This window comes from Falco cherrug, chromosome 11 (genome assembly GCF_023634085.1).
Source record: "Falco cherrug isolate bFalChe1 chromosome 11, bFalChe1.pri, whole genome shotgun sequence".
Lineage (NCBI taxonomy): Eukaryota > Metazoa > Chordata > Aves > Falconiformes > Falconidae > Falco > Falco cherrug.
The window spans coordinates 6,971,324-6,998,772 of record NC_073707.1 but is presented as its reverse complement, the minus strand read 5'-3'; the positions used below and the strand labels follow the sequence as shown (position 1 = coordinate 6,998,772).

The 27,449-nt window shown below is 40.7% G+C and overlaps 1 protein-coding gene and 2 long non-coding RNA genes across 13 annotated transcripts in view; 1 reads left to right on the top strand and 2 right to left on the bottom strand.

Annotated features, from left to right (window-relative positions):
• Positions 1 to 27,449, top strand: part of ARMC8 (armadillo repeat containing 8) — an 86,815-nt gene that overhangs the window by 46,424 nt on the left and 12,942 nt on the right. For 4 of the 9 annotated variants that reach the window (XR_008734382.1, XM_055723323.1, XM_055723322.1 and 1 more), the window contains 9 exons: positions 477 to 536; positions 1,714 to 1,794; positions 5,101 to 5,176; positions 5,262 to 5,352; positions 8,934 to 8,994; positions 13,428 to 13,628; positions 16,177 to 16,272; positions 17,657 to 17,739; positions 18,017 to 18,098. Coding sequence is in view for 7 of the 9 variants with exons in the window: in XM_055723323.1 (XP_055579298.1) it covers positions 477 to 536; positions 1,714 to 1,794; positions 5,101 to 5,176; positions 5,262 to 5,352; positions 8,934 to 8,994; positions 13,428 to 13,628; positions 16,177 to 16,272; positions 17,657 to 17,739; positions 18,017 to 18,098 (831 nt within the window). In the remaining 2 variants the exon portion in view is untranslated. The remainder of the gene's footprint in view (positions 1 to 476; positions 537 to 1,713; positions 1,795 to 5,100; positions 5,177 to 5,261; positions 5,353 to 8,933; positions 8,995 to 13,427; positions 13,629 to 16,176; positions 16,273 to 17,656; positions 17,740 to 18,016; positions 18,099 to 27,449) is intronic. The other 5 variants (XR_008734383.1, XM_055723324.1, XM_055723321.1 and 2 more) reach the window with 3 other exon arrangements.
• LOC114016504 (uncharacterized) lies at positions 9,001 to 18,064 on the bottom strand. Of its 3 annotated transcripts, none has more exons than XR_008734385.1 (4): positions 17,925 to 18,064; positions 15,700 to 15,856; positions 14,030 to 14,145; positions 9,001 to 11,402 (listed from the first exon to the last, which is right to left on the bottom strand). It is a non-coding gene; the product is annotated as an uncharacterized LOC114016504 (long non-coding RNA). The 3 variants fall into 3 exon arrangements; XR_003560972.2 differs by lacking the exon at positions 9,001 to 11,402 and adding an exon at positions 13,678 to 13,891; XR_008734384.1 differs by lacking the exon at positions 9,001 to 11,402 and adding an exon at positions 13,678 to 13,888.
• On the bottom strand, positions 20,162 to 27,447 carry LOC129737035 (uncharacterized). The gene is made up of 2 exons (XR_008734386.1): positions 24,348 to 27,447; positions 20,162 to 23,867 (listed from the first exon to the last, which is right to left on the bottom strand). It is a non-coding gene; the product is annotated as an uncharacterized LOC129737035 (long non-coding RNA).

Sequence of the window (27,449 nt, the reverse complement as noted above, 5' to 3'; positions counted from 1 at the left end):
AATATTATGTCATTCAGTCACTTTGGAGGAAGAAAAATCACTATAATAGGACTGGTTCCTGGAACTCTGTTGGTATAACCAACGAGGAGAAAAAAGCAGAAGGCCTTGTTATTAAATTGGTGCCTGAGCTGCTTGGAAATGATAGATTGTATCACCAAGTTTTCACATTTATCTTTGAAACTGTCCCTATTTACGGGTTAGCACTTAATCTGATTGTGCATTAAGCAAGCTGGATTGGTATGTGCAAACAATGTGTACAGATCAGATATTTTCATGTGTATCTAGTTATGCAACTCAGAATACACCCAAGTGGCATCTCTGTACATGCATTTGTCTTGTTTGTGCAGAATTTACTGTCTGCATCTCATTGACAAATCACTAATACTTGTGAATTACTAGAACTATCTAGGTCGATATGATTTCTTTTACTTTAATTTCATTCATTTTTTTCACGTATTTTAATATCTGTTCTTCAGCTTCAACACTGGCATAGCTGCGGCTTTAAATCATTGCCTCAGCCACTTCTGTGTGCCAATGTAAGTTGTTTTCCTACTTCAACCATGCTGTTTTAATTGCATTTTTTGGTAGAAAGCTCTTGGTGGCAGTGGCAGCTGAAGCATCTCTTAAAGCACCAGATATGTTACATCTAAAAGTAATTTAACGCATTTTTTTCTTAGAGGTAAGAGATGTTCTAAAAATGTTCTTTTGAATAAAAGAGGAATCTGATTTCAGCTAATCTCAGATGTGAAAATGAAGAGTCACTCATGCATATTAGGGGGTATGGATGTGCCCATAAACTCAGCTGGGTTTGAACAAAAGATTAAGGAGTGAAGATACTTTCTTCACTGGCAGATTAGTCAAGAAAATGCATTGAGGTATGATTAATGCTATGACATTCTAAAAGCTGAATTTAAATTGAGCATAGCCTGTACTAGAGTAATGAATCTACTTCTAATGAGATGTTTGTAAGTCACAGATCAGATTTCACAAGAGATTATTGAGGGTTGCAGGCTTCATTGATATTTCATGTTTTTTCCAACCTCATCGAGCCTTGTCATACTACAGAGGTTCCGAGACCTTTCTACTGCAAAATTCAGTATTTGTGTTTAATTCCAAATGCTGTTTAAATCTTGAAAAAAATATTGTTGTGTCAGCCATTGCCGACTTAGATCTTGAAGTCAATAAATGGGTGATGGCTGATTAGATTTATGGGTAAATATGTTTGAAACTAAAATAATCTGTAGGAGGAAAACATGAATCTGTTTTCAAAGCACTATCACATTCTGTCTGGAAACAGCTTCAGAATTAATTCCCTCTCTTCTGAAGTTAAAATTGTTGAAAATGCTTAATATTACCAGTGAAGAAGACATTAGTAACTGGGGATCTTTTATATGATTTGTAGAGAAAATCAGGAGCTTTCAATTGTTTCCAATGTGAAGTGTAGAAACATAAGTACTCTATCCATGTTTTTTCATTTGTGAAAACTAATTTCATTGCCTATTGAAGAAAAGAGTGGAAATAATTATGGGAAAAGGACAAATGCTATAAATATAAGAGTTGGACTTAATTAAAATAAAAAAATGGTATGCAAGCTGATTACAAAGTAAATGTTCATCAATCTAACTTAAATACATGACAATAAGTTGCAGATAGTGGAAACCTCTTACGTGTTATTTTAAAAAAATAAATTGTGTTTTATTTTTTCCTTTGAAGGGTCCAGATCACCAGACAAACTTATTTAACCATGGAGCTGTTCAGAATATTGCACATCTGTTAGTCTCCACCTCCTACAAAGTAAGACATTAAAATTATTCTGTATTTTACATACATTTATGAAAGGAAACAAAACGGAGATTATAAAAACTGTCTGCATATGAAATTAAACTATAAACAGGATTAATATATATTTCTAGAATAACACTTATTTTTACTTGTGTGGATTTCTATCAAAACAAGACCTATTGTTTTGGAGTGCTTTATAAAGTTGAAACACCATTAATTAAAACAGAGCTGGCTGTTGTTGATCCAAAGGAGAATAGTCACTTAGCAACCCAATAAAAATGGTCTACTTTGTTAAACAATAAATGAGAAAAAGAAATTAAGCTGAAAGAAGCAAATGTGAGCTGTTCTAAACAGAAGTCCTACCTGTGAAAACCTGGACATGGAAGGTGTGGAGGCCACCAGCTACCTGTGTTTTGTGCCCACTGAATTTCTGGAGTCTCAGCTCCATTCTCTGTTATGTTTTGGAAGTCTGTCCTGGACGATCTGGAAGTACCGACTCTGGAGAAAAGCATCATGTGTACCTGTAGTGTGGTGACAAGGAGGGTCAGCTAGCTCTTTTCATTCTAAGGCCAAAAGTTCAGATCCTGAGCACAACCTTAGGAGTCTGCTGCAGATTACTTAATAAAATGTTGGAGTGTGTAAAATGCTTTCTGAGGCCCATCTGTCTGGTGGGGTTTTTGAGGGTTAACGGATGTCTGCAATGCAAATAAATGAGATCTGTCTGAAGCCAATCCTATCATCTCTTAAGCAGTTGAACTTTCATGGACTTTCTTACAAACATATCAATTTATGCACCACTGCCCTGCTCATCAAATATGAATGTAGTCATGCTGAAAATAAGAAACACTTCCAAAGTATCCAAACTTATCTTGAGTTTTTTATTACAATATCTAATACAAAATACCTAATGTGTTATCATGCCATTTTTATTTTATTGAAAGTAGGTTATTTGCTGGTTGGTTGAGACTGGATGAGATAATGGTGCTTGTCTATTTTGATCTCCTACCTAATGCAGAACATCTTGATTAAGTACCTTTCAGCAGGAAAACCAGTCTTTAAAAGAAAATTTCAAGTGAAGGGGAGCTTGGTGCTCTGTTCCAGGGGCTTGTTAAATCTCATGTCCTTTTTGTTTGGTTTTGGGGTTTTTTTTTATAAATTCAGTAGGAAGTATGTGGTCTTGAGTGTTTTGTTAATGAGACTGATAAACTTCTGGGTTTTTTGTCTTTCTGTACTAAATAGTTTTTGCTATGATCAGGCAACATTTTGATAATTCTCCCATTAGCTGAACGTTTTTAACCCTGTATCGTAAGGTGGATTTTCCAAGCTATGTTTGGCTTGGAACCTTTTCTAATGGCTCTGAATCTTTCCTAATTTTTTTCAAAGACTTGCTTTAAAATAAATAAATCAGAGCAAGGTGAAGGGTTCAAGTTGCTTTTCCATCAACAAGATATGTCTAGTGTTGCATTAAAATATATATACATTTAGTCCTATCTTACTGGAGAGATGTATAAAGTATTCTCTATTTCCTCCTTTGCTAGCTTGGGCAGACCTTTACATTCCAGGTACTGCACTGCCCTTCATACAATTTCCTCTGTTAATATTCCTGGGATTAACAGCTTCATCGTGCTCTTAGCTGCTTTCTTAGTGCCCTGTGGTAATTAGACCTTCTCAGACTTATAATGTAACTGATAGTTTTTGTAGAATACGTGCCATCTCATTCTTGTACTTCTCTATCTGGTTTCTTAATATTCAGCTGGATAAGAACTTAACAGGAAAAGCCAAGTGTATCTTTCCCATGTGTTACATCATTCCAATGTGTGTCTTCACTGTGGGCGACATGTCTAACACCAAGGGACTACGCTTTTACAGCAGCATGGCAGATAATGGTTTCAAGGCCATATTTACATACTTTTCCAAGTGCTTGTGTTCCCTGTTTTTTGTGTATCTACTGAACTAATTGCCTGAGGTAGACATTACTAGTAAAGAAAATAGTAATCATAATAATTTTAATATCATAATTAATAGAACAATATTATATAAAATTATTAACCTCCAGCTAGATTTCAGTTGTTGTCACTAGAACTTTTACTGCCCCCTGTCTTTGACTTCCTTCTGGCAGGGATACAGCTCTTGAGCTGTGGGTTCGACTTTTTTCAGTGCTTTTTTGATACATAATCTCTGCTTCCTGCCGCTTTGAAGCGTACACTGTATTCATTAGATTGTCTGAAAAGTAACAGAAGTGTTTTCAAACAAGGCTTTTGTTCTGAAGCCAGGTAGCCTGTCTGTTCCTCCTAAGACTTTGCTACTGTTGATGAGATCATACCGTGGCTGTGATTGGATGTTGTAAAATTAACGCACAAAAGTGTTACTGACTTTGCTGTTGTTGTTTACCTTTAGACTTCTGTGTTTCTAAGACTTTTGTTGAGGAGGGTGGGATGGATCTAAACCTAACTTGCAGTAAGTGCTTTCTGCAGTGATGGGATTCTTGAGGTCAAAATCTTGTTCACTTAGCTTTGTTTTCACACTAAGAATGTGGTAACAGAAACATGGAAAGAGGTGGATACAGTTTAAATATATGTAGCTATAGAAAGTGAAGGCTAATATCTGAGATTCTCCGTCTGGAAGGGTGATGGTGGGTGGTCTTCCCTGTGTCAAAAAAGAAGTTACAAGGACTTCATCATAGCCTAGTGTGACTGGGCAGGCATGAAACATTGTTCGATTAAACCGAAACATGGGTTTGGACTGGAGGAGGAAGAATCCAGCTTGAAGTTTGTGAAACATTTTTGTACAGGTGATACCTGAGGCTGTGTCTTGGCAATAAAACTTATGGTATATATTTGTCTTAAGATTAGTTCAGAATCACTTCAACTGGATGAAACTCTTCAAACATTTTATTAAATTTCTACTTCAGAAGCCTTTAAAGGTAAATCTCAACATGTATTTCTCATTCTTTTACATACTTAGGAGTGCTGGAAAGAAAAAGTCCTATTGTTATGATACTTCCATTCTTTTGTTGCTGTTTGCACATTTGTGAGGCATCACAAATAAGACCAGTATTTCTGATTGTCTAGTTACCCAAGCTTTATCCTTGCTTGTCTTTTTCACAAATAGTTTACAACATAAAAGGATAATTCCCACAGGGAGATCACAGGAGTTAAGGTGTGAATTAGATGGTTCCATCTGCCTTTTATTCATCATCTGTATTTCTTTTCCATTACACAGAATTATTTTTCTACAAGCCTATACAGCAGTGTAGACCAATTTTGCTTTTAAGTTAGTATTACATTTGTACTTCATATACATTATGTTTTTACACAGGTTCGAATGCAAGCATTGAAATGCTTCTCAGTTCTAGCCTTTGAAAACCCACAGGTATCAATGACTCTTGTAAATGGTAAGTATAGTGCTGTGGTTGCTTATTTGACACTCTTTGACTGGCTGAATTAAAATTACTTGGAGTTCTCTTTCATTGCTTGCAGTGTCGGTCGATGGAGAATTGTTACCACAGATTTTTGTGAAGATGTTACAAAGGGACAAGCCAATTGAAATGCAGCTCACATCAGCCAAATGGTAATTTTTGTCAGGAATTAGAATGAAATAGCATGCAATTTAATACTTACTTTTTAACTGTTCCCTTTTTGCTTGTTGCAAAGTAATATGTGGGCTAAAATCTTAGGAATAATTATAGATATTATTTGCATTACCTAAATCCTTGAAAAAGTGATTCTCACCTAATAATCTTTATAGCATAACCTTCACTCTTTGCTGTACATAAATGGGAAAAAACGTTCCTGGGCAGCAGTTTTGTCAGGAATATGTATTCAGACATACGGATTTTCGTAAGCTGGAGTGGGATTTTCACAAGTAGCTTGGATTTTATTAAGAGTTTTACTTTGAATGGGCTGTGGTCAATCGTATGTCCTTACAGAGTACAATACTGAAATATCATCGTGTAGTACAAGGTAATGTCCTTGCTGCACCACTGTTCAGAGGGCTCACTCAGGTGACTGGCGTGTGGTGAGATCTGTGTGCGCTAAAATGACAGAGCAGAGCTAATCCCTCTTCCCAACTGTTTTAATTAAAATAGATTATTCTTTAAGCTTCATGTGCTCATACAGCAGAATGACTGTTAGTAATTAATTTTATAGTTCAAATCAAACTTTCCCTTCTGGTGTGGGCACATTTCTGTGTGTTCATGTCTTTCTACCCTTTGATAAAATGTGACCAAGTTCCATAATAGCGACACCAGGGTTATACTTAGTTCATAAGCTGGGAATTGATTCCCTTTAAGACACTTTTCCTTTTGTTGTGTTGATAAGAACAGAATAAATTACTTCAGGGGGTTAAAGAGATAAAATTACCCGTTGCTATAAACTACTAAAATTATATGTAACTCAAGAGCTTGGCCACTGATGTATTGTTTGATTAATCTTTTAGGTTTTGATGGCTTATTTTTGACCTGGATCAGTGGGTTCTCTGATTCAGTTCACCAATTTCACTGACGCTTGTCTCAGTGCAAGGTCTTGAGGTTCTGGGTGAGGAACAAGTGGGGTAGGTGGGATGGTCTCTTTTGTAATGTTGCCAGGTTATGATGACTTAACCCATTCATGAAAGCAATTATAAAGATATTTATTGTGTGGGGGTTGTTTTAAGTAATCCCACTCCACATGGGAGGTCTGTCTGGGGACCTCCTATGCTTCCTTCCAACCACAGTTGGTCTATGCAGTCTGGTTTTACTGGTTTATTAGGTGGCTTAGTGAAGAAGGCAAGTTAAATTAACTGCAATGCAGCAGTCTCAGTTCTGATTGATGTCTTTTTGAGGATTCAGAGAATACCTACAGAATTAAGTATTAATTATTTTTTTAAAAAAAAAATTATCTCAAGATATAAGGCATGATAAGTCACGAAGGCAGGTTGGAGTTAAAAAGAATTATTCTGGCTCTGGACTGTGTCCTTATTTTGGGATGAATGCTCCCAGGACTATTGGTGTTCTTTACTGATCTCCTTCAAATTGGAAGGAGTTGGGTAGACAATCCCATCGTTTGCAGTTGCTTTGCCGTACTTTGGCTCAAGTGGACCTTTGAAAGCATGGAAGACAATGATGTGGTGAAAAGCGAAAGAGAAAATTGCAGGAAAATTGAAGACAAACCAGTATCTTGAGTTTAAGATTGGGTTTCTAATTAGTCCATGGGCAGTCATCCTTCTTAGTAGGACAGTCAAGGCCTCAGTTTCATGACAGTCCTGGGGTCTTGCAAAGACTTACTGGCTTTTCTTCTATAAATCCATTCCCTACTTGATTCCTTTCAAGTCAGACTTTCTCTGTTTTCTGTTTTTCTAATGAGAGTAGTAGGTGAAATTCTCAGGTACCTTTTCTTCCCTGCTTCTAAAGTACATTTCACTCCTGCCTTTCCAGCTTTGGTCAATTAATCTGCAGTTCCTCTCTGATTTGTTAATAGAGTCCATGGAATGCACATGTAGAAGGGGGTTTTTAGGCATTTGTGAAGCCTTTTGTTAAAGGCATACAAAGCTATCTTACGAAGTTTCCTTTGTTTTTCAACAATTGAAATAGACCTGGAAGGCTCATGTTTATACCTCTTGATGGAAATGGAGTAAAGATCCTTCAGTTGAGCAGTAGTGTTGGCACAGAGGGAAGAGCAGTAAGCCTCTTGGGAGAGTGATTTGCAGCTACAAGTGGAGCAGTAACCTTTTCTACTAAAATTACCAGAATTGCTTCCAGCTAAGCCAAGCCAATTTTACCTGAAGTAAAAATACTTTTAACTTTTTTCACGTTTGAAATAGAGCTACTTTCTGGCAAATAGGGTCTAGCTTGACTAAATGGCAACTGCAAGATGGGTGCTTTTCTCCTGATTGTTCAGGTGTGAAAATGAGTATTTCCTGCTGTCAGCTGCAAGGCTTTTGGGCAGTAAAAGTTTATAAAATGATCTCTATGCTAACAGTCAAGTCTTATCTTTTATCTTCCGAGAAATAATACATTGAAAGACTTCTGATTATGGGATTTTTAGCTGTGTCTGTCGCCGGTAGGTTTGGAACAGGATCAGTGATCTCGCCTTCTAAGAGGTGAAAGAACTCTCTTTAGGCACTTGGAAAGAGCTCAGGAATACAGTAAAACACACTATGGTTACAGCATGTTAGCATATTACTGCTTCTTAGCTGAGCAATTATAATTAACCTTATATATGCTTTTAACCTGCCCAATTGAGAGTTGAACTGTGTTAGTTTGAAGTCACCTTCACTGAAATTCAGTTACTTTTTTAACCTCAGCTGTGGCATGATAACAGCCAGTTACAGTGGCTTAGTTCAAAAGCTACTTGAATGTTTCTGCACTGAATGCAGAGAAGTTATCCTCCAGCTTCATTCCACTTCCCTGTAGCAGAGAAGAGAAAAACTATAAACCGTGTAAAGGTAAACCACTTTTGCATTGCTGGTAGCTTGAAGCACGTGTACAGGTAAATTAACAAAGCAACTTATGCATTTGTCTGATGTGTGTCAACACTGTAGCTTGAGACCTTGGAGTTGTCATATCCACTAAGTTGTTGTCTAATAAAGAACAAATGCTGGTTTGCTTCAGTGTCAGACACTTAACTGACTTTATCATTAGCAAGGATGCGTTTATTCTAGCAGAGTGTTAAGGTATGCCTGTGGACAAGCATCACAATGATACTGCATCTCCTAGGCTAATGCAAAGCTTGAATGGTTTCTGACTGAGCTGTCAGACTACCAACCCTGCATTAATTCTCTCCTGACTGTTTTAAGTGCTTGCCCCTGCTGTGTGCAGCAAAGGACAGGTCTATGTATATTGGCTCCTTTATCTTAATTTGTTTGTTTGTGGGGGTTTTGTAGGTAAAAAAGGTTTGTGGATCAATCGGGTTTGATGATTAGACCTTTTTTTGACTGGTGTGTAGTGTATGTATTGATCAGTGCTTCAGCAGGATGTCTGGTACTAGAAACGTGCTTAAAAGTACGCCTGTAGTAGTTCGTTCGTGTGCCCAAGTCCACTAAGTACAAATGTATTTGAACCAATGGTAGAACAAAGGGCAGTACACTTCATTAGTACATTTGGTTGTTTTACAGTGTCTTAAGTGCATAAACCCCAGTGATAGGTGAATGTATGTTTTATTATGTTGTTACAGCCTTACTTCCATGTGCAGAGCTGGAGCAATACGAACAGATGATTCTTGCATCGTTCTTAAGGTGAGCTGGTTAAACAGTTTTCTGTTTACAATGTTTTTCTCATCTAGGGCTATCCTGGTTTTGTGTGTCTTGTATAAATAAGAAGTAGCACAAAAATCTGTTACATTGAAGATTTCAAAGCACCGAGTTCTCCTGATGTTGATATTTAAAAAAATAGTACCCTAGTTTCCCTTTGTGTCTTCAAGCATTTATGGTGACATGGCTTTTTGAAGAAGTTTTAAATAGTCATGCTGAAAGGGACACACATCCATTTGAGGTTTGTAATCGTTTCAGTAACCATTTGTAAGTAACACAGAAACAATATTACTGCCTTGGTTTCTGTATGTGAACAAGGTACTGGTTTGTCTTCTGACAGCTTATTTGACAAGGCTGTAGTCAGAATACTTGCACATCTATTCATGGAGTCTGTTATGAGCAGATGATTTCTCAGGTTTCACTGGTTTTTTGTGTCTGCTTCATACTTTGGCTGGGGATATTTGTTATATACAAGAAACAAAAACTCATGTTGAAATACTGATTTTTATACTACATGTGACTTATTAAGGAAATTCAGTAAAGGAAATTTCATTAAATGCCATAGGAATGTAATCTCTTAATAGTCATACTTCAGTCAAAAGAAAAAAAAAAGGCTGTTGATGAGCAAGCATATCAGCCAGAGATCAGAGAATACTAACACTGCTTGTTTCTCCATGAGATATTGAAGTATTACTGTAGTACTGCAATAAGGAAACATGTTCATTTTCTTTGATAATTACTGTAGCAGTCTGGCAGACTCCTAAGCTTTTAGCGTGTTTTTAGCATCCTTTGTTCCAGAGAATAACACATAATTCAGACTTAAGGAAATACAGTTTAAATGCCTGAAAAAATATTTTTCCCCCCTGTGTGCCCCTGTACTAAGATGGAGGAGACCACATGTGCTCTTGGAATGAGTCTTAGCAAGTGAAGGGTCTCATCAGCAAAGCAGTCATTGTCAAGGTTTGGTGGTGTATGGTTTCAGACCCAGTAATGTTTTTTAATAACAAAGTTGGTTATCTTTGGCTGTGAAGGCCCCGCTACGGTATTCAGATCCTCTTGTGAACAGACAACTAGTACGTATGTGCCTGACCATAGATTGTGCTGCAGATAGCTCCAGTGTACTGCTTGAAGCAGCAGGTGCTCACCATCAAAAGCTACTGATCGGTGCCTTCTGACTGTGGTCTGGTGCGAAGATGACTCCTGCAAGCTTACATTTTAAACCAGAAAACTATCACCAGAGGCTCAAGAGCTGGCCCTTAGTCCTGCTCTTCAGTAACGCTGGGGAAAGAGTAGGTTATGTGTAAGATACTTCAATAAGAAAGCATATTAATTCCTTTCAATATCCATGGCAGCAGAGTCTGGCGTATCTACAGCTCTTGTTACTGGGATGTTGGTATTCATCATTCCAGTTAATGACAGATTAAAAAATCCATATGTGGGCCAAGACAAAGGCCCATCCCTCCTGTCTTTTGACACAAGGAAGTCCAAAATGCAATTCATTCCAGTGTTGATAGTGGCATCTGTTCTGCGCAGGTATCTGGTCTTACAGCCAGAGGAAGCCAAGCTGTGTTCTCCCTCGTTCTCCTACTTACCTTTTTTCCAAATCAACACTCCACTTGCCTGATTTCTCTTCTTTTTCCTTACAACACCTGCAGACTGAGGGCTACAATTCGATGCTCCTAAGCTATCTTGCTCCTGCAAACCTCATTCTTCTCTTGAAAATGTCTTCCCCTGAGAAATCCTCCACTGTCTGCTTAACCGTGGGCTATGTCCTGGTCAGGACATGTGGGATCCGGAACTGTTCTGCTCTGGGGGGAGGAAACAGGGGGCTGCTGCCGTAGCTAGAGGTGGGTTATTGCTGGGAGCTGCCTGCTAACTGCCGGTGTGGAGCTACGCCTGCCCTGCCATGTGGGCTGAATGGATTGCTGCCGTCCTTTCAGGCTATTATGAGCTGATTTGCTTGCCAGTCCACAGCGACAGGAGCACTTTCTTTTTCTTGGGAGCTGCTTCTCAACACAAGTAAACTTTTTAAGTTGTGGACTAAGATTTGTTGTAATGCTTGAGAGCAGATTAAAGAGTGAGGAGAGAAGGAAGGCACAGAACCTTGCCTTCTTGTTCAAACAGTGCAGGGTAATTTCTTTTCTTCTGGGGTCACTCCAGGAGCCCACAGTTTCAAGATAACACACTGTCTCAGTCTGTGGTAGATCCAGTCACAAGTTGTTTGACCTCTGGTGAACTAAAACAAAGCGATGCCCCCTTTAGTTTTCAGAAATTATTGAAGAGAGCTTTGACCCTTTGCTATCAAACTTCCTTTATTTAGAGGACTGTCAGGGATATGTTTTTCAAAATGGTTTTGATTTATTTTCATTGTCCAGTTAGAGTTGTGGGTTGGCCTGTAACGTGTGAAAAAATAAAATGAGTTAGGGTGGGGAGAAGGCAGGGGAGGCTGATAAATAATGGATTTGATTGGAAGGGAAATTATTTTTTTGGAATCCTAATAACCAAAGTGACTGTTTGTCTGTGTAGCCCTGATATCCCAGAAATACCATGTGAATTAAGTATTCAACCTTTATTGTCCATTTTCAGACTTTTATCTGCTGGCCAGAAAAGATCAGGTGTGCTTTGTGGCTCTTCGTCTTACACCTCTAGTACAGTCCCCTACTCCTCTGCATTAATTACCTTGTACTGACTTGTAGGTGTGATGAAACAGTTAAAATGTGTCCTGTGGAATTCTTGATTTTGTTTAATTTTAAACAGGTGGGATTGCTAAAAGTTGAGAAGTGTGAGATTTCTGTTTCTTGGGTGCTTGCAGCCAGTGATTTAACAATGTCTAGCCCTTGGATGCCAAGAAATAGCTAATTTCAGGATATTTGACCTTGGAAAGAATTGGGAAGTACAGTATGTTTGTGACTTAGACATGGAATTCTACTTCCTTCTTACTCAACCTGAATGTTAATTTTTTGAGAGTTTATGTTCAGCTTTCATGATTTTATTTATGCTACCTTCAGTTTTTAATATACCTTATGCCAGCTTGGTAATTGAAACTGATGATGTTTAATCATCATGGTGCAGTTCTAAATTCTGCAGATGAAAAAGTATAGTAATAATTAAACACCTGAAGGCTTTTAAAGCAAACTTTGAACAAACTTCAAGATATCCTAGAAATCTCACTTTTGGAACGAGGTAGTTTGAGGGCTGCTTAATTTCACCAACCCTGAGCAACTGTCTTCTCTTTTAAAGAGTTCTGGCGAACTTCCTAAGGAAGCAGAAGGTTCTTGGGTGTGTCTGTGCTATTAGAACCAGTTTTCATCTGTTAAGGCTGAAGGTCTTACCTGATGTCTTAAGTGACAGATCACAGAGAGGAGGTGCTTTGGCTCACTGGATTAGGTGCAAGATTCACAACCCAAGTGGTAATCGTTGTGGTAGCATCTGTTTTTTTAATAAATGTGGGCAAGTCCTGTAACTCTGCTTCCTTACCTGTAGAATGGAGATAAGTTATTATCTATTTAATAATTTGAACAGTCAATGGATAAATGTTATTGCAGGTCCCCAAAAACATAACTCTGAGAAACATTTTCTACTAGTGTAATTCTGCTGAAGTTGCTGCAGTTACACAAGCGAAACCCTTGATGTTCTTCCCCATCCATTTTCATATTTCTGTTTGGTGAGGCTTGAGTGAACAGAGTCCCAACCACTGGAGAACTGGTCTTTCCAGAGTTAAGTGCTTTTCACTGAGCTTCAGGTAAAGAAAGATTTGATTGTTTTTTATATTTAAAGTAGAGAAGGTATGACAAAAATGTTGCCCTGTGAGTGGAACCAAGTTAGAGAGTATGTCAGGGTAAGGCAGGATGGACCTGGATTCCAAGTGGACTTAATCTCTAGTTGATCAAATGTACTACTTAGGAGTAATTCTTCCTTCCCTGCTACTCCTAGGAGCAGCATGGGTCAAGGAAGCCCTGAGAATATTTTTGACTGCATTGTCTGTAGTCAATCCTAGATTGCAGAAGGGCAGGAGAGGTCAAGTACTTCGTGATGGAATTGGGTACTTCAGGTTCTTGTGTAGTAAGAATAAACCTGGGGATTTGGGGTTGGGTTTTTTTAGCTTCTGTGAAGCTTTGATCACAGTTACTTCTAAACGTTGCATAATTTTGACTGCATGAGAAGTTGGTTGAAATTAGCCTACTGTATACTTAGTAATGCCTGAACAATTTTTCTGTGTGTAGTCCTTAAAACCACTAAAAACCCTTTTTTTTTCTGAAGGTATGGCACTAAAGAACATTATTAAAGTTTGCTCTAGGATAGCTGGGTTTTTTTTCTTTCTTTTTTTTTTTTTTTTTTTGTGAGCTTCCTTATGAACATAGGTGCACTAAACCATGGTGGTTGTTGGTTTTTTTTGTTGTTTTTTTTTAACTTTTCAGACTCTGCCATGTTTGGTTCGAATGTGTAGTAAGGAAAGACTGCTGGAGGAGCGAGTAGAAGGAGCAGAAACACTGGCCTATTTGATTGAAACAGATGTGGAGCTCCAGAGAATTGCCAGCATTACCGACCACCTCATTGTCATGCTTGCTGACTACTTCAAGTATCCCAGCTCAGTGAGTGCAATCACTGATATCAAGAGGGTACGTTTCCTTACCCAGTTCTGAAGCTTTGAAAAATGTGCAAAAAGAATGGGCTCAGGATATTTTTTTATTCTATTTAAAGTTTCTGTTTGGGTTCTTCAATAGAAAGGTGACCACAGAGGTCCAATAGGACTTGATTTTTGCTGCATGTAGTCCCCAAATCTTTGCTTGCTCACTGCTTTTTCTGGAGTCTTTATTATTCAAACTGAAATTGTTGTGGTTATCTGGACTCCCCAGCCTGTAGGAAGGATGCTGCCATTCTTCTAAGTCAGAGAGATGGGTTATGGGTAGTTTATTATAGCTTAACCATACGGGTTTCATTACATTTTACAGCGAAAGCAATCAAGTATCAGGCTGAAACATCTGTCACGTTTCTCCTTTGCAGAGTTTAAAAGGCTTACCTGCAGGAACCAGTACATTTCAGCTTCATAAAAGAATAACAGTCTATGTGATGAGAGATCAGCTTAAATTCTTGCGTCAGGCTTGTGAAAAATGTTAAGTTCAGAGACGGTCTGTTCTGTTAAAGCAGAAAAATATGTGGATGTCCTGTAGCATTGCATAATATGAGTTATCTGCACTTGCAAATGGTTTAATAGACAGAGACCAGATAGACCAGATATACCTTGGAGACTTAGTTTCATAGGTGTTGTACTAGGAGTTCTCATATGTGAACTTTTTTTACAGATTTGCATACACTTTCCAAAGCACTAGTGGATAAATCAACTTCAGAAGCCAGATTGTTTTTGATATTCTGCACAGGGAAATACCCATTGCCTATTCCCACCCCCTCATTACTGAGTCTGATTTCTAGAAAGTACCCCTGAAAAATGGATTACGGAGCCTTGGTTTTTCTCTGAAACTAGCCCAAGAAGTAGACTCATTTCTCTTCTTACTTTTAAAGAATGGGATTGATTCCGCATATAGAGTTGCCTTGAATTCTATGTAAATATACAAATTATATACAAAAAAATATTAGTTGCAGTATAGAATTAAATAAGCAGAAGGAAGTTTAGCAGCCAGTTGGGGAGTAATGGAATTTGGCTGTAGCATCAGGAATATGATTAGGTTCCAAATGTGAGTGGGGCAATTATAAATATTATGACATTGCTGTGAGTGTTCAGAAAGTCTGTAAAAACAGTCAGCTGGGAAACCAGGGTGCTTACTTTGTAAAGAATGATTTGAATTACACCCTGTAAGGTAAAAGCTACATGAGGATTCTGTCAGAGTACTTGTCTGTTTTAAATATTTTTAACAATAATATAGTACATTCTGCTCTGATATAGAGGCACCAGAGAGAATTACTGGTACAGCTTAATTTTTGACAGTTCTTTTATTTCAGTGCTTTGCTGTCTAATACTAGCATTTTTCTGTCATTTTGTCTAGAATTTAAATATTGCATATTTTTGTGGAACCCTTTGGTACAGAATCATAGAATTATTCTCACTGGACCAAATGTGACGAGGTCCGAAAGTCTTAATTTTCTGTTCAAAGCAGGGTCAATGCTGAGCTTTGTTGTGCAAGGCTTTGTCCAGTTGACTCTTGAAAACCTGCTAAGAATGGAGATTAAACAACCTCTCTGAGCAACCTCTTCTGAAGTTTGACTGCTCTAGTAGTGAATTTTTATCTTTCTTATATCCAGTAAGAACCTCTCCTGTTTCAATTTGACTATTGTTTTTCCTTCTCTTGCTGTGCACCTCCATAAAGAGTCTGGTTCCATGTTCTCCTTGCAGGTGTTGAAGGGCTGCTCTTAGGTCTCTGCTCAGCCTTCTCTTCTCTTCTCTTGGCTGAACAAGCCAGGGTGCACCCCATCTGCTCCTCCAGGTCTGCTCTCCTGAAGTCGAGGCTCTGTACTCTGCTTCTTCCCTTTCTCACCCTTCTCAGGAACTTGAACACCACGATTTTATGATCCCTATAGCTGGTGCTCCCATTAATTACCATAACCCCAGGCAGTTTTTCCTGATTTGTGAGCAGCCTATCCAGTAGTGCACCACCCTAATTCACCCCTCTAGCACTGGTGTTAAGAAGTTACCTTCCAGGAACCTCCTAGACAGCTTGCACCCTCCTGTGTTACCTTCACAGCAGAAGTTGGAAGCGAACATCCACTTTAAGATAGAGGTCCTGTGATTTAGGAGACTGGCTTTGGTTCCTGCTTTTGCTTCCATGCTCTTGATAAAACTTCCTTTGATGCTCTCCCAATTCTTTTACTTCTGCTGGCTTGTTCCTGTATTCTGTTGGGTAAATAGGAATAGTTTTTGCCTGAATATGATCTGGATGGAGTTGTAACTTAATACAAGTGGTTTGGCCTCAGATTGTTTAAGTTGCCTTGTCTGTAACTTAGCAGGGAGATTAACCATATTCTTAAGTTCAATTGTGTTCAGTTGGTAAATGTGGACGTGAGCTAATAGAACAGCAGTTCATTTGAGTTTCTGGCTGCCCTTGGTGTGGTAGGCAAAACCCCAGTAGATAAGCACTAGTTTGCAACAAATAAGAATATCACACCTGTAATTTTTTAGTGTCAAAATTTGGTATCTGTGCTTTATTTAAATAGCTTGACCATGATCTGAAGCATGCCCATGAACTGCGCCAGGCTGCTTTCAAGCTCTATGCTTCCCTGGGAGCAAATGATGAAGATATCCGAAAAAAGGTGAGCCAGTGAAAAACGCTAGTGATCCGGCAAAGGCATAGCTGAAAGTTTTTCATTGTGGTGTAAATAGGTTGAAATGAGAAGGCTGTATTTCTGTTACATTAATATAAACTTTTGGATTGCACTTTCTTTGCATGGGATTTTAACAAAAAATAATGTCTTGCCATAACAAGATATAAGAGTAATGTTTATTTATGTAAACATCTTCAGAGTGATGAACTACCTTCTCACAATAAATTGTCTTTCAACATCATGCAGTCCTTGCTACTCATAAGGAATATCGTGGCATACAAGTAATTTATGAAACTTGTGTTCTGAGGGACAGAATAAACCTCTGTTGTCAGGTATCCTATTATAAAACAAATGTTTGTTTGTTTTTAAAAATAAAACTGGAAAGTCTAATCACATTGGGAAACAAAAGTCAAAATTTGTTCCACGATTCTGAAGTGACCAAGGGGGCTTGCACTATCATAACAGAGCAGTGGGCGTGAAGGAGAACAAACTCTTTCCGAACATCACAGGAAAGAGACTGGATAATTGGAGCGCTGGTATAGTTAAAAATTAATGTGTGGGAAGTCGAGGGAAATTAAACAATGAATGATTAAAAGCAGCATTTTTTTAAAATTAATCATGGAGTTACTACATGAAACATGGCAAGTACAGGAAGCAGGAGAATTTTCTCGGTTTATTTGCTGGTTAAAGGGGGGAAAACAGAAGGAAGAAAGATATGGACAGGAAGGAGGCAGGAAAAATGTTGAAAACATAACTAGCAGGAAGATTTATCAGCGGGGAACCAATCAGGATCTCCAGAAGTCAAACCTATCAACTTCTCTTTTGTTGCAAAGATGAACTTAGTTACTAGTAAGGATCCTTATTTTTCATATCCAAGCATTGTTTTTAATAAGTGGTGGGTGTGTACTTGTCAAAGTTGATTTAATATACAAGTGCCATCTTTCATCTTGGTATTAACTCCTTTTTATCCTAGTCTTAAGTGCTTGTGCTGGCCACGTCTAAATATGGCAGATAGCACTTCAACATGTCTCTAATCTGTAGTTTATATATATTGTGTGCACTCACACATGTTCTCTTTTGTTTTAATATGACATCAAGGGTAATTCATATTATATATATAAAATCCAAAACAACCTCTTCTTCCTTGATGATTAATAAAATAATTTTGAAAGCAGTAGTGGAGCATAGAATATAGATTATTTTTTTCCTAAACGGTATTGCAGGTACACACTACTTCCCACTTCATCTGGGAAGAGAATGTGTCTTGCTGTTTTTAGCTAGTTCTTACATGCAATATTTAAAATCTTGCAGACAAAACCAAACTCATAAATGCTCCTATTATTCATATAACATTAATTCTTCTTTGCTCCAGATCATTGAGACGGAAAATATGATGGACCGTATTGTTAATGGCTTGTCTGAATCTGGTATCAAGGTGCGATTAGCTGCAGTCAGGTAGGAAGCTTTTCTGATTCATACAAATACTTTTGTCTTGTCAAAGTCTGATGCTGCACTTACTAGAATTTCTGCTCATTTTTCAAAAGCTAATCTGAAGTAATTTCTACTGTTGGAAAATTTATTGGGGGAGATTTATCCTGGACTAGTACAATATTTTCATTTTGCAATTTACAGTCTAATACCAAAATCGAAGCTGAATCTTTGTGTAGAAGCAATGTATATATTACATTAGTGTATGGTATGTTTCACAATGAAGCTTTCTTTTCCATTACAGATGTTTGCACAGTTTGTCCCGTTCTGTACAGCAGCTCAGGACGAGTTTTCAGGATCATGCTGTATGGAAACCTTTAATGAAGGTAAGTAAAGAAGAGTCAAGTCTCAGCTACTGAAGTGTTCTGTGCCATTAACAGGATGTGGTGTCTGTTCAATTTGCATGTCTTTCTGTAGAATCACAATAGAAATTACCTAGATGTGGCGACGCAAGTCGAGATGGGCTCAAAACCACTATATCTACGTGGCTGGATTCAGACAAAATGGCCAAAATGGCGTTTATTATTTTTACATATTGCTCTATATATCTTAGATAGTACTTGTGTCAGACCCTGATAGGCTTTCTGTCGTCGTCTCCTTGCTTGCTATTTGCTGTTGCTGTAGGTGCCCGTATGCTGCGATTCTAAGTTCCGTTTTTTCACATCCTGTTTACATTTGACATTTTTGTGGCTGTCTTAAAGGTACATGACTAAGTCTTTAAAGTCAACTAACTTGTCTGCAGACCCTTACAATTCCCCCTGTTTGTTTTTGAACAACTAGTACCAGGTTTGCTGTGCGCTGCAGGGCCCTTTGCAAACACGACAGCAAACAAGGCAATAACAAACAAACAATCCTGCCAATTGAGTGAATTGATGCCAAAACCCCCAACATTTTCTCGGATTTTGATAACGTGTTGCTGCAATGGGGCACCTAAATCCATGCAGCGCATGCCATCAAAATCCTCACAGCCATGTCCCTGAGTCAACAACAAAAAGTCAGTAGTTGCTCTGTTTTGTAAAACCGCATGATGTACTCGTGGCAAATCATCCGCTAACAATCCCAAAAGGCTAGAGGTTTGACTCTCATTCTAAACTACCTAACAAACAAGGTGATTTAACTCTTCTAATGCTTTCCCTGCTGCTGCTCCGGCTAAGAGAAGAGCTGCTGCAATACGTTCCCATCTGTTGCATAAATCAACTACATCATTACATGCTTCATCTTAAAGCTATATTATGTTTAAGCACATTATGCTTATCAACATGTTCACATGTTGATTTATGCGGATGCCATGGTCCCATCATGGCCTCCTGTTACGTTAGCATCTACATAAAAACAACTATCGACATTCAAAGTGCCAACAATATCAATTTCTTGTGGTTAACATTATACAGAGGTAACAGATTATCACAAATATCAAGGCTTTCAGTAAGATCCTTCATTCCCCAGAGCCTTTACTGAAATCGTACGTTCAGCTTTTGCGCAATAATGTCTGTTAACACACATTTCGAGGAAGGGCACGCCAACCAGACGTGTGTGGAACGGTTGACTGCCTTGCACCACAGACACACCAAACCAGGATGGGTTCAGTTGCTGTGTTAAGGAGACCACACATCAGTTGTTGGGTTGACTGGCGGCAGCGGTGCTCCCATGATCCGGCACACTAAGCTCAGGCTGCACACAGCAAGCAGGTATCCATCGCGGGCCTTCATCTGTAGAGACACAAGCATAACCTCTCCCCCCAAGTTAACAATTCATCGGTCCTGACCAATGCCCGGTACAAGGGTCTTTCATGCGCACCAAGACGCCTTTGTGCTTTGGCTGCTTGTCACCATTTGGCACAAAGTGCTGCAAAATGGGAGGCACCACATGGTCGACTGAGATTTTCAATAAGTTCAAAACATAGCATGCTTTCTCTGAACATGCCTCTGGGGTCATTCCCTTCATTCCCCCTTTTCGTTTTTCAAGTAGGTGTTTAAGAGTACCGTTCCTGTGTTCAAGGGGGAATGGGGAATACCAAATTTGTGGGAGATCCCCCACAGGGAAAGGAACTGCCTGACAGACTTGGAGCTATAGGCAGGTCCATTGTCTGTTTTGATTGCAGGGGGGATGCCAAGCACAGACAAAGCACGTTGCCGGTGCCGAATGATGTCACGACTGGTCTCACCTGTGTGGGCAGTAGCAATCATTGCAGCAGAATTTTTATTGTAACATGGACATATTTTTGTCTGCCAAACTTGTTGTAATGAGTTACAACTGTTTGGCAAAGTTGTAAAGCTTGAAGGCCTCTAGGATTAACTCCATAATTTGTCACAGAAGTAACGTTTTGACAGTCTGGATAGGCTGCAACAATACTGCGTGCAGCAGCCTGAGAGGGACCCTTTTGACCAAATTGATATACAAGGATCGCCAGTTCTGATGATAGAATTGGTGGGCTAACACAGCCTGCTGGTGGGCATCAGGAACGGGTACTGACAGAGCCACAGAAACTAGAGCATCAACTCTAGCACTGCCTTCAATTCCAAAACCGGGTAGGGAAGTATGGCTGTTAACATGCATAACATAAAATGGAGAATGGCATTTCTGAATTTCTTCCCAAACTAAAGTCAAAACTGTAAAAAGCTTGGGATTGTTGACATGGCCAAGGACAGCCATCTCTAACTTGGGAAGGAGGGCTGCCACACAGGCTGAATCAGTAACAAGATTAAGAGGGCCTGGGAAGTAATGAAATGCCAAGGCCACAGCCCTTGGATCCCCTACGACTTGCGGGGATCCTTCCTGATACGCAATTTGGGAATGCCATTGCCCATTCTGTTTCCAAGTGACTGCAGCTTTTCCAGTTTTTCCAGACCCGTCTGTAAACACTGTGTCACCTTTGACTGGTCGTCTCTGACTTAGTTGCCGTGGCTGCAAAGTGAGATCTACAGTCATTTTCAAAAGTGGATGATGGTACTGAACTTGCCCTTGAAAATTGGCAAGAGCCACTTGAAGGGCAGTAGAGTTTGACAGAGCCTATTCAAAATAGAATTGTTGTACAGGGATAATCACAGCTGATGGATCAACTCTAGTCAACTCTGAACATCATTTTTGGATTTTTATGATCAAATTGGCAACACATTCGTACCATCCAACAACAGTTTTCTTAGACTGCAAAGGCAAAACCAACCGTTCAGGCACATGCAGTGGATCTTCCCCAGCTTGGTTCCACTGGACCAACGTAGTATAAGGAGAGGATCATTCCATTAAAATAAAACCACTTAAAGGAAGTGTGATATCTACACGCCACACATGTCGTGCAGAGTTCAACTGTTCAACTTCTTTCACAAGTGCCAAGGCTGCAGCCGTTAAATGCCTTGGGCCTAAAAGATCTGTGTCTCCTTTTTAAAGTTGCAAAGGTAGTTGCATTTGTTCATAGTAAGGCCTAAAAAAGGCCATAGCTAATTCAGCATTCGTGCAAGCTTTTGGACATCATTCAAGGTCTTTACATCCAGTTTCAATTGGATAGGTTGTGGAGAGACAGTTCTCTTCAGCACATTCATGCCCAGATATTTCCAGGGCTCTTGTCTCTGAAATTTTTCAGGAGCTACAATCAATCCAAATTCTGCTAAACTATGTCTGGCATCCTTCTCACCTGTCTCCAGCAGCTCTTTTGGATGGTGCTGCTAGCAAAGTGTCATCCATGTCATGATAACAGTAAACATCTCTGTATTTGTCTCTGGCTGAGCTCAGGGCTTGGGCTACAAACCACTGAGAAATGGTTGGCGAGTTTCTCACGCCTTGAGGCACTGCAGTCCCGTGGTACCTTTTTGTGGGCTCAGAGTTATTTCTAGTTGGTACTGTAAAGGAAAAGGTAAAAACCCAATCTTCCAGATCAATAAAATGTCCCACTCCATTGGTATCATGGTGGCAGATGGAAATCCCGGCTGCAAGGCCCCCGTAGGGGCCATCACTGCATTGGCTTTACACAGGTCATGCAACAATCGCCCTTTACTTCTTTTTTATCACAAATATACACGGGTGTTCCATGGGCTATGTGATTCTTCGATGTGGCCTGTGTCTAATTGTTCCTTAAGTAATTCATGCAGGGCACACAGCCTTTCCTGGGGCAGGGGCCACTGACCTACCCATACCGGTGTGTCAGTTAACCAAGCAGACCCCAAGGGTAGGGGGCTTCACTGCTGCAGTACAGTGGCCCCAGTTAAAAATCGGTGGTTAAAACCCAACTCCCCATTGTCCTAAACAATCTCAGCCCCACAAAGCCAGTGGCGCGGTGGACGTTGGCAGTCTGTCCTTCTTGTGTTTTGATCTGTGCAGGTTTCACAGACAAGCAGCTAGTAGTCATGCCCCCCAGACCTACGCCTCCCGCTGCGTTATTTGCCAGGGGCCATGGAGGTGGCCGGTCCTTGCTTGATACAACAGTTGTGTCTGCTCCGGTATCCAGAAGGCCACTCAACTTCCCTTGTGCAGGAGTGCCTCCCGATAATGCCGGAGTGCAGGTCAGGTTGAGTCCTTGTGGAGATAGTCCTTGTGTCCAACACACTGGAGGTATTCCTGTGGAGCCGAATCCTTCATCACCCCGCCATGCGGGCTCTGTTCAGGGAACAACTCACAAAAGGCACAAGTTGAGCAAGGTGTCTATTTTTTGGGATTGTAGCAGGAGGCACAGGTGTAGAAACCAAGGCACATACTTCACCTGTAGATTCTACATCAGTAACATCAATGTGGACTTGGATGTTTTGTGGCCGGTTGGTGTGGCGGCGTGCGCCTCCTCGCGCTCTTGTGAGCTTTTCCCTGGCCTGCTAGGCGGAATCCTTCTTTATCGAAATCAGAATGACATTGCTTTGCAAAATGACCTTTCTACAGCGGAAACAAGTAATTTCTGCCGGGGACAGTCTGGGTTGTGCCACGCATTGTTTTTTGGAGGGGCAGTCCCGTTTACAGTGTCCTGACTTACCGCAAGAGTAACGTTGCATTTCCGCAGCAGCCATTACTGCTAGCTTGTGTTCCGAGGTACCTACCTTGGCACGGGCTGATCGCATAGTTTCTAAACTGGGTTCTCCTGGCAATCCTTCTATTACTTTTTGACAATCAGCATTGGCATTATCTTTGGCTAATTGCCTTACTAGCATGGCACGCCAGTGAGGGTCAAACACTTGAGAGGCAACAGCATGTTGCAACTTTTCCACAAGCGGCAAAAATGGTTCTTTGGGGCCTTGCTTAATTGTTGTATAACTCTTTTTTTGGCTCCGCTAGTTGCGCGGTTTTCGTTATTGCGTGCATGCCTATATTTTTCATTTGATCTAATACTGGGGTGGGCCACCGAGCCCGCTGCCGAGGGTTGGCAGTACTGCCCGGTGCCCGTCGGCGCGTCAGGCCCTGGGCCAGCCCGGGCATCGGCTCGCGGAAGGTTTCTGTTGTGCAGCGCCTGCTGTTCCGCGGCTGCCCGCCAGGTGGCGTGGAAGACCGCCGGTTGCGCAGGGTGGCGCATGATCCGCGCCAGCTGGGAAATACCGAAAGGGGACAAAGTGTGCGTGGTGAGCAAGCGCAACAATTGCATTGGAGCCGGCGAATTCACCCCGTGCTGAGAAACAGTTTTATGCAAGTCCTGCACTATTTTCGAAGCAAACGGTACATGAACGTTAAGGTTACCAGCAGCCATATCTCCTGTTATAACAGGGTACGGGATGCAGCGCAGTGGTGGAAGGAGTAGGAACATCAAGGAGTGGTCTGCCTATCTGTTCTACTAAATCTCAGTTTCCCTCTTTTAGTGCCTCATCTTTTACAGCCTGCCAAAATTGCCGAGGGTCGTGTGTCATTACCGTAATGCTGGATACTGGATTTATACCACCTCCACATTCCTCACTGCCTCTGACTGATAACCTTGTCGTAGCTGGACACGATTCCGGATTTTTGGCATTTCCATCGTGCGGGGGCAGGGGAGGAACAGAGGGGGCAGGCAGGAGGGGAGAAGAAGCAGGGGGAGGAGGAAATGTTGGCCGGCACAAATGTCAGCGGAACTCAGGGGGGCTGGGATCGGTCCGCCAAGGTTTCTGCTTGTTGTCCTTGTCCTCAGAACTGCTACCAAACTTAGGTTGATGCTGTTGAACAGATTTAGGGGCTTCAGGACATTAAGGAGTGGTGCCTGGTAAGGGGCATGGACTCTCCCCCTCCCCCCCCCCCCACCTCACCCTCTTGTCTGTTGTTTGAAGGGGGATCCAGGGGAGGTTTGGGTGATACGCCCCTGCTCACGTCTTGCCGACTTTTCAAGCCCCGGCTCGTGTCTTGCCGACTTTTCAAGCCTTCCACAGCATCTCTAAGCAGTCCCCATGTAGACAAAAGCCCCAACACCTCCTTGTCCCCTTTCGCCACAGTGTTGATCCTAATTTCTCCAGGTCGACACACTAGGAGCAGTCACAGTGGACGCTTCTACTCTGTGTCTCTTGGCCCACAATAACATAGGTCTTAACTGCAGCCCATGTAAAGTAGTTCCACGCTTCTGTAACACTAACTTGCAAATTGACAGCACCATGGTATCTTCCTTAGATAAATTAGACCCCATGTTGTCCCTGGTGGCTCACCTTACTGGTGTCACGTTCTCCCGGCATCTAGCAGCTGCCCGCTGTGCTACTCCTCTTCACCAGGCTCTGTCTCCCCAGTAACCCACTGGTCACAGTCTCAGGATCTGCCCTGATGCAAGTTGAGACTGACTCAAAACCACTATATCTACGTGGCTGGATTCAGACAAAATGGCCAAAATGGCGTTTATGATTTTTACGTATTGCTTATATATCTTAGATAGTACATGTGTCAGACCCTGATAGGCTTCCTGTCATCGTCTTCTTGCTTGCTATTTGCTGTTGCTGTAGGTGCCCGTATGCTGCGATTCTAAGTTCCATTTTTTTCACATCCTGTTTACATACCTGACATGTTTGTGGCTGTCTTAAAGGTACACGACTAAGTCTTTAAAGTCATTTAACTTGCCTGCAGACCTACACCTAGAAATCAAAACTCCATTACCTTCTCTTAAGGGAGTTGTAAATCAACAAAAGCAAAGAGGACTGTGATCCATGATTGATTTTTTTTGTTGTTGTTGTTGGTTTCTGATTCCTTGTTCTTTGTTGTGATCAGTGAGTGAGGCTCAGTTATCCCTGATGTTTATGTAGGGCACTAGGTGGGCTCTATCTCCTTTCATTCCAGGCTCAGACTAGATGGCACAGTTCAGACTTCATCTGTACCCCTGCGTGAGAATTTAGATCTGCGTTTTCTCCTGTAATTCTGTACCCTCTAGATCTCATTGCAGATTCTAAAATTGAAGCCAAAGCGCTCAGCAAGACCTATAAAAAGATATATTTTAATATAATGCAATTACCTGCAAGATTAAATGAGATCAAAGTGTGTAAGGTATATATCATCTCTCATTCTGTAATGTGACTGTCACAGAGTGCAGGTAAACCAGTTTCTTAGTTTCAACATCTTTTAGACCTTGAAAATGGGGAACAGACAAAGTCTGCTAGCAAGAAGCCGGAAAGCTTGGGCTGTATTGACACCCATGAGAATCACCTGAAGTGAGCTTGACTTGTTCAGAAGTAAAATGGCCAGACCAGAGAAAGTGGTGTTGCAAGTCGTGAACTGATGAGCCTGATAACGAGGCAGTTATAAGCTGACGGTACAAAGCTTCGCTCAAGAGCCTGGAAGGAAGGAGAGGATCCTTCAGTTATTTCTAGTGGTATGTCAATGTGGCGTATGATGCACAGACTCTGGGACTGGATCGAAGGCACAAAGACAGTTTATTAAAATCAAACAAGCCTTTTATACCTTTGCAGGAGGCTGACATGTCAGTCTGTAACAATGCTCAGTAATTTTCCACTCTTAGCGCTTTTTTCTATTGCAGACACAGCAGCTTAGCAACTCCCTTTATCTACAAGGCCACAAGCACTGCAGACTACTCCGTATCTTAAAGTTTCTCTTCTTGCTCCCATGGCTTCCTTCCAACAAGCATAACTGTGCCTCTCTCCCAAGGTCGGTTTTCGCTCACTGACAGCGCCGAGCTAGCTCGAGACATAGCCACATTTCAATACAGGAAAGATGCCTGTTGGGCGTACTACTCAGTGACGTTTTATTCAGGCCTGACTTTCTTTGTTCTGCTTATGTTCTAATTCTCAAAGTTGCAGACTTAAGAAAATTTTACTCACTGGTTATACTATGCTCTCTGGCCATCTTCTTGGCCACAGGCCAAGAAACTTTCTCAGCCTTTTATGTTGCTTGCATGAATTAGAAGCCCTAAAGTATGGGTCTACTTTTTTCTACAGTTTCATGATAGAAATGATGGGGAAATTATTTTCTGACAGTATACAGAATACACTTACTACAAGTTAAGCATTCATCCTTAGATGGGGTGTGTGAGTTGTGATACTAATCCATGGATGTCTAATTCATTAGTCTTATTGGGAGTTCAAGGGAGATTTGATCGTGCAAGTTTTGTGCAATTGCTACTGCGTAATAATCCCGTGATTCAGGACTCATGATCATCACCTGAAGGGGCTTGGAGGGAATGGTTTGAATACTTTAAGAGTTTGCGAAAGGCCAAGTATGAAAACATCAAACCTTTGTAAATGTAAAACAAACCCAACAGGACTGATTGAAGAAGCACAATTAGCATAAAAGGAGAGCCATGTGAAAAAACCGAATGTAGATGTCAGACTTCTATGTGAATGCAGCTGCTGGCAGTTGTTAATTTTGATTTGTGTTAAATAAGCTGAAGTCAGAAACTTGTCTGTTCATTCCAAAATGTGAAGAATTATTCTTAATAGAAAAATAAAAGTAATGTTAAAATAATTTTCAGTCTAGATTAATAACAACTACGCAAGTCCATTCTCTCTTCCCTAGCATGTATAGCTGTGTGAGCCATGGAAGAACAGTGTTTAAAACTATAGGACTTATGTATATGTATTTTAATGCAAGCTGCTGTAAATGCAGTAGTTGTTAATGTTTGCGGTTTGCTCACTGCTCTGAAACAAAAGGTGGTACAGAATGGTCCCTCCGTTCCCCCTTTCTTTGCTGGAGGAGCAGTTGTATCCTCCATGCCTGTTTCCTCACTGAGTTTTCTCAGGACATGCAGGGGGATGCTCTGTTTGACAATGGCGTATGTTGGTTCTGCTGGAGATCGAGGCACAGATAAGAGTGTAACTTGTTCCAGGCTACTTGCTTTTCACAAAGGATTGTCATGGGGATATTTGACGTGTTGTGCTTTGCACAAGGTACAGAAATGTTGAGGAGGCTCCTCCTGGAGCTTCCTCCGCTTTTCTGTAAGCTGTGATACAGAAGTGCGCTGCAGGACACAGCCTGCTCTCTGTTGAGAGAATGGCTGCAGAGCCAAATTACAACTGCCAGCACACGTGTGCTTTGCATTGCAGGGATCTGTTCCCACTGATTTCTTCTAAATTGGGCCTGAAAGCTCTTAAATGTAGCTTCTGTGAAGGAACTTTGTGTTGCTCCAGCTTGTCATGTATGTGTATCATCACAGCAACTTGAATCAGCACTGTCTGGGTATGCACTGCTAGCATCAAAGCATCTCCTAAAGTATGGAATATTGATGTACAGCATAATTACAGGTCTTCCATTTCAAACTGATCCCTTATCCTACTAGTAAACAGAGATTCCTCACTCTCCCCTTTGTGACT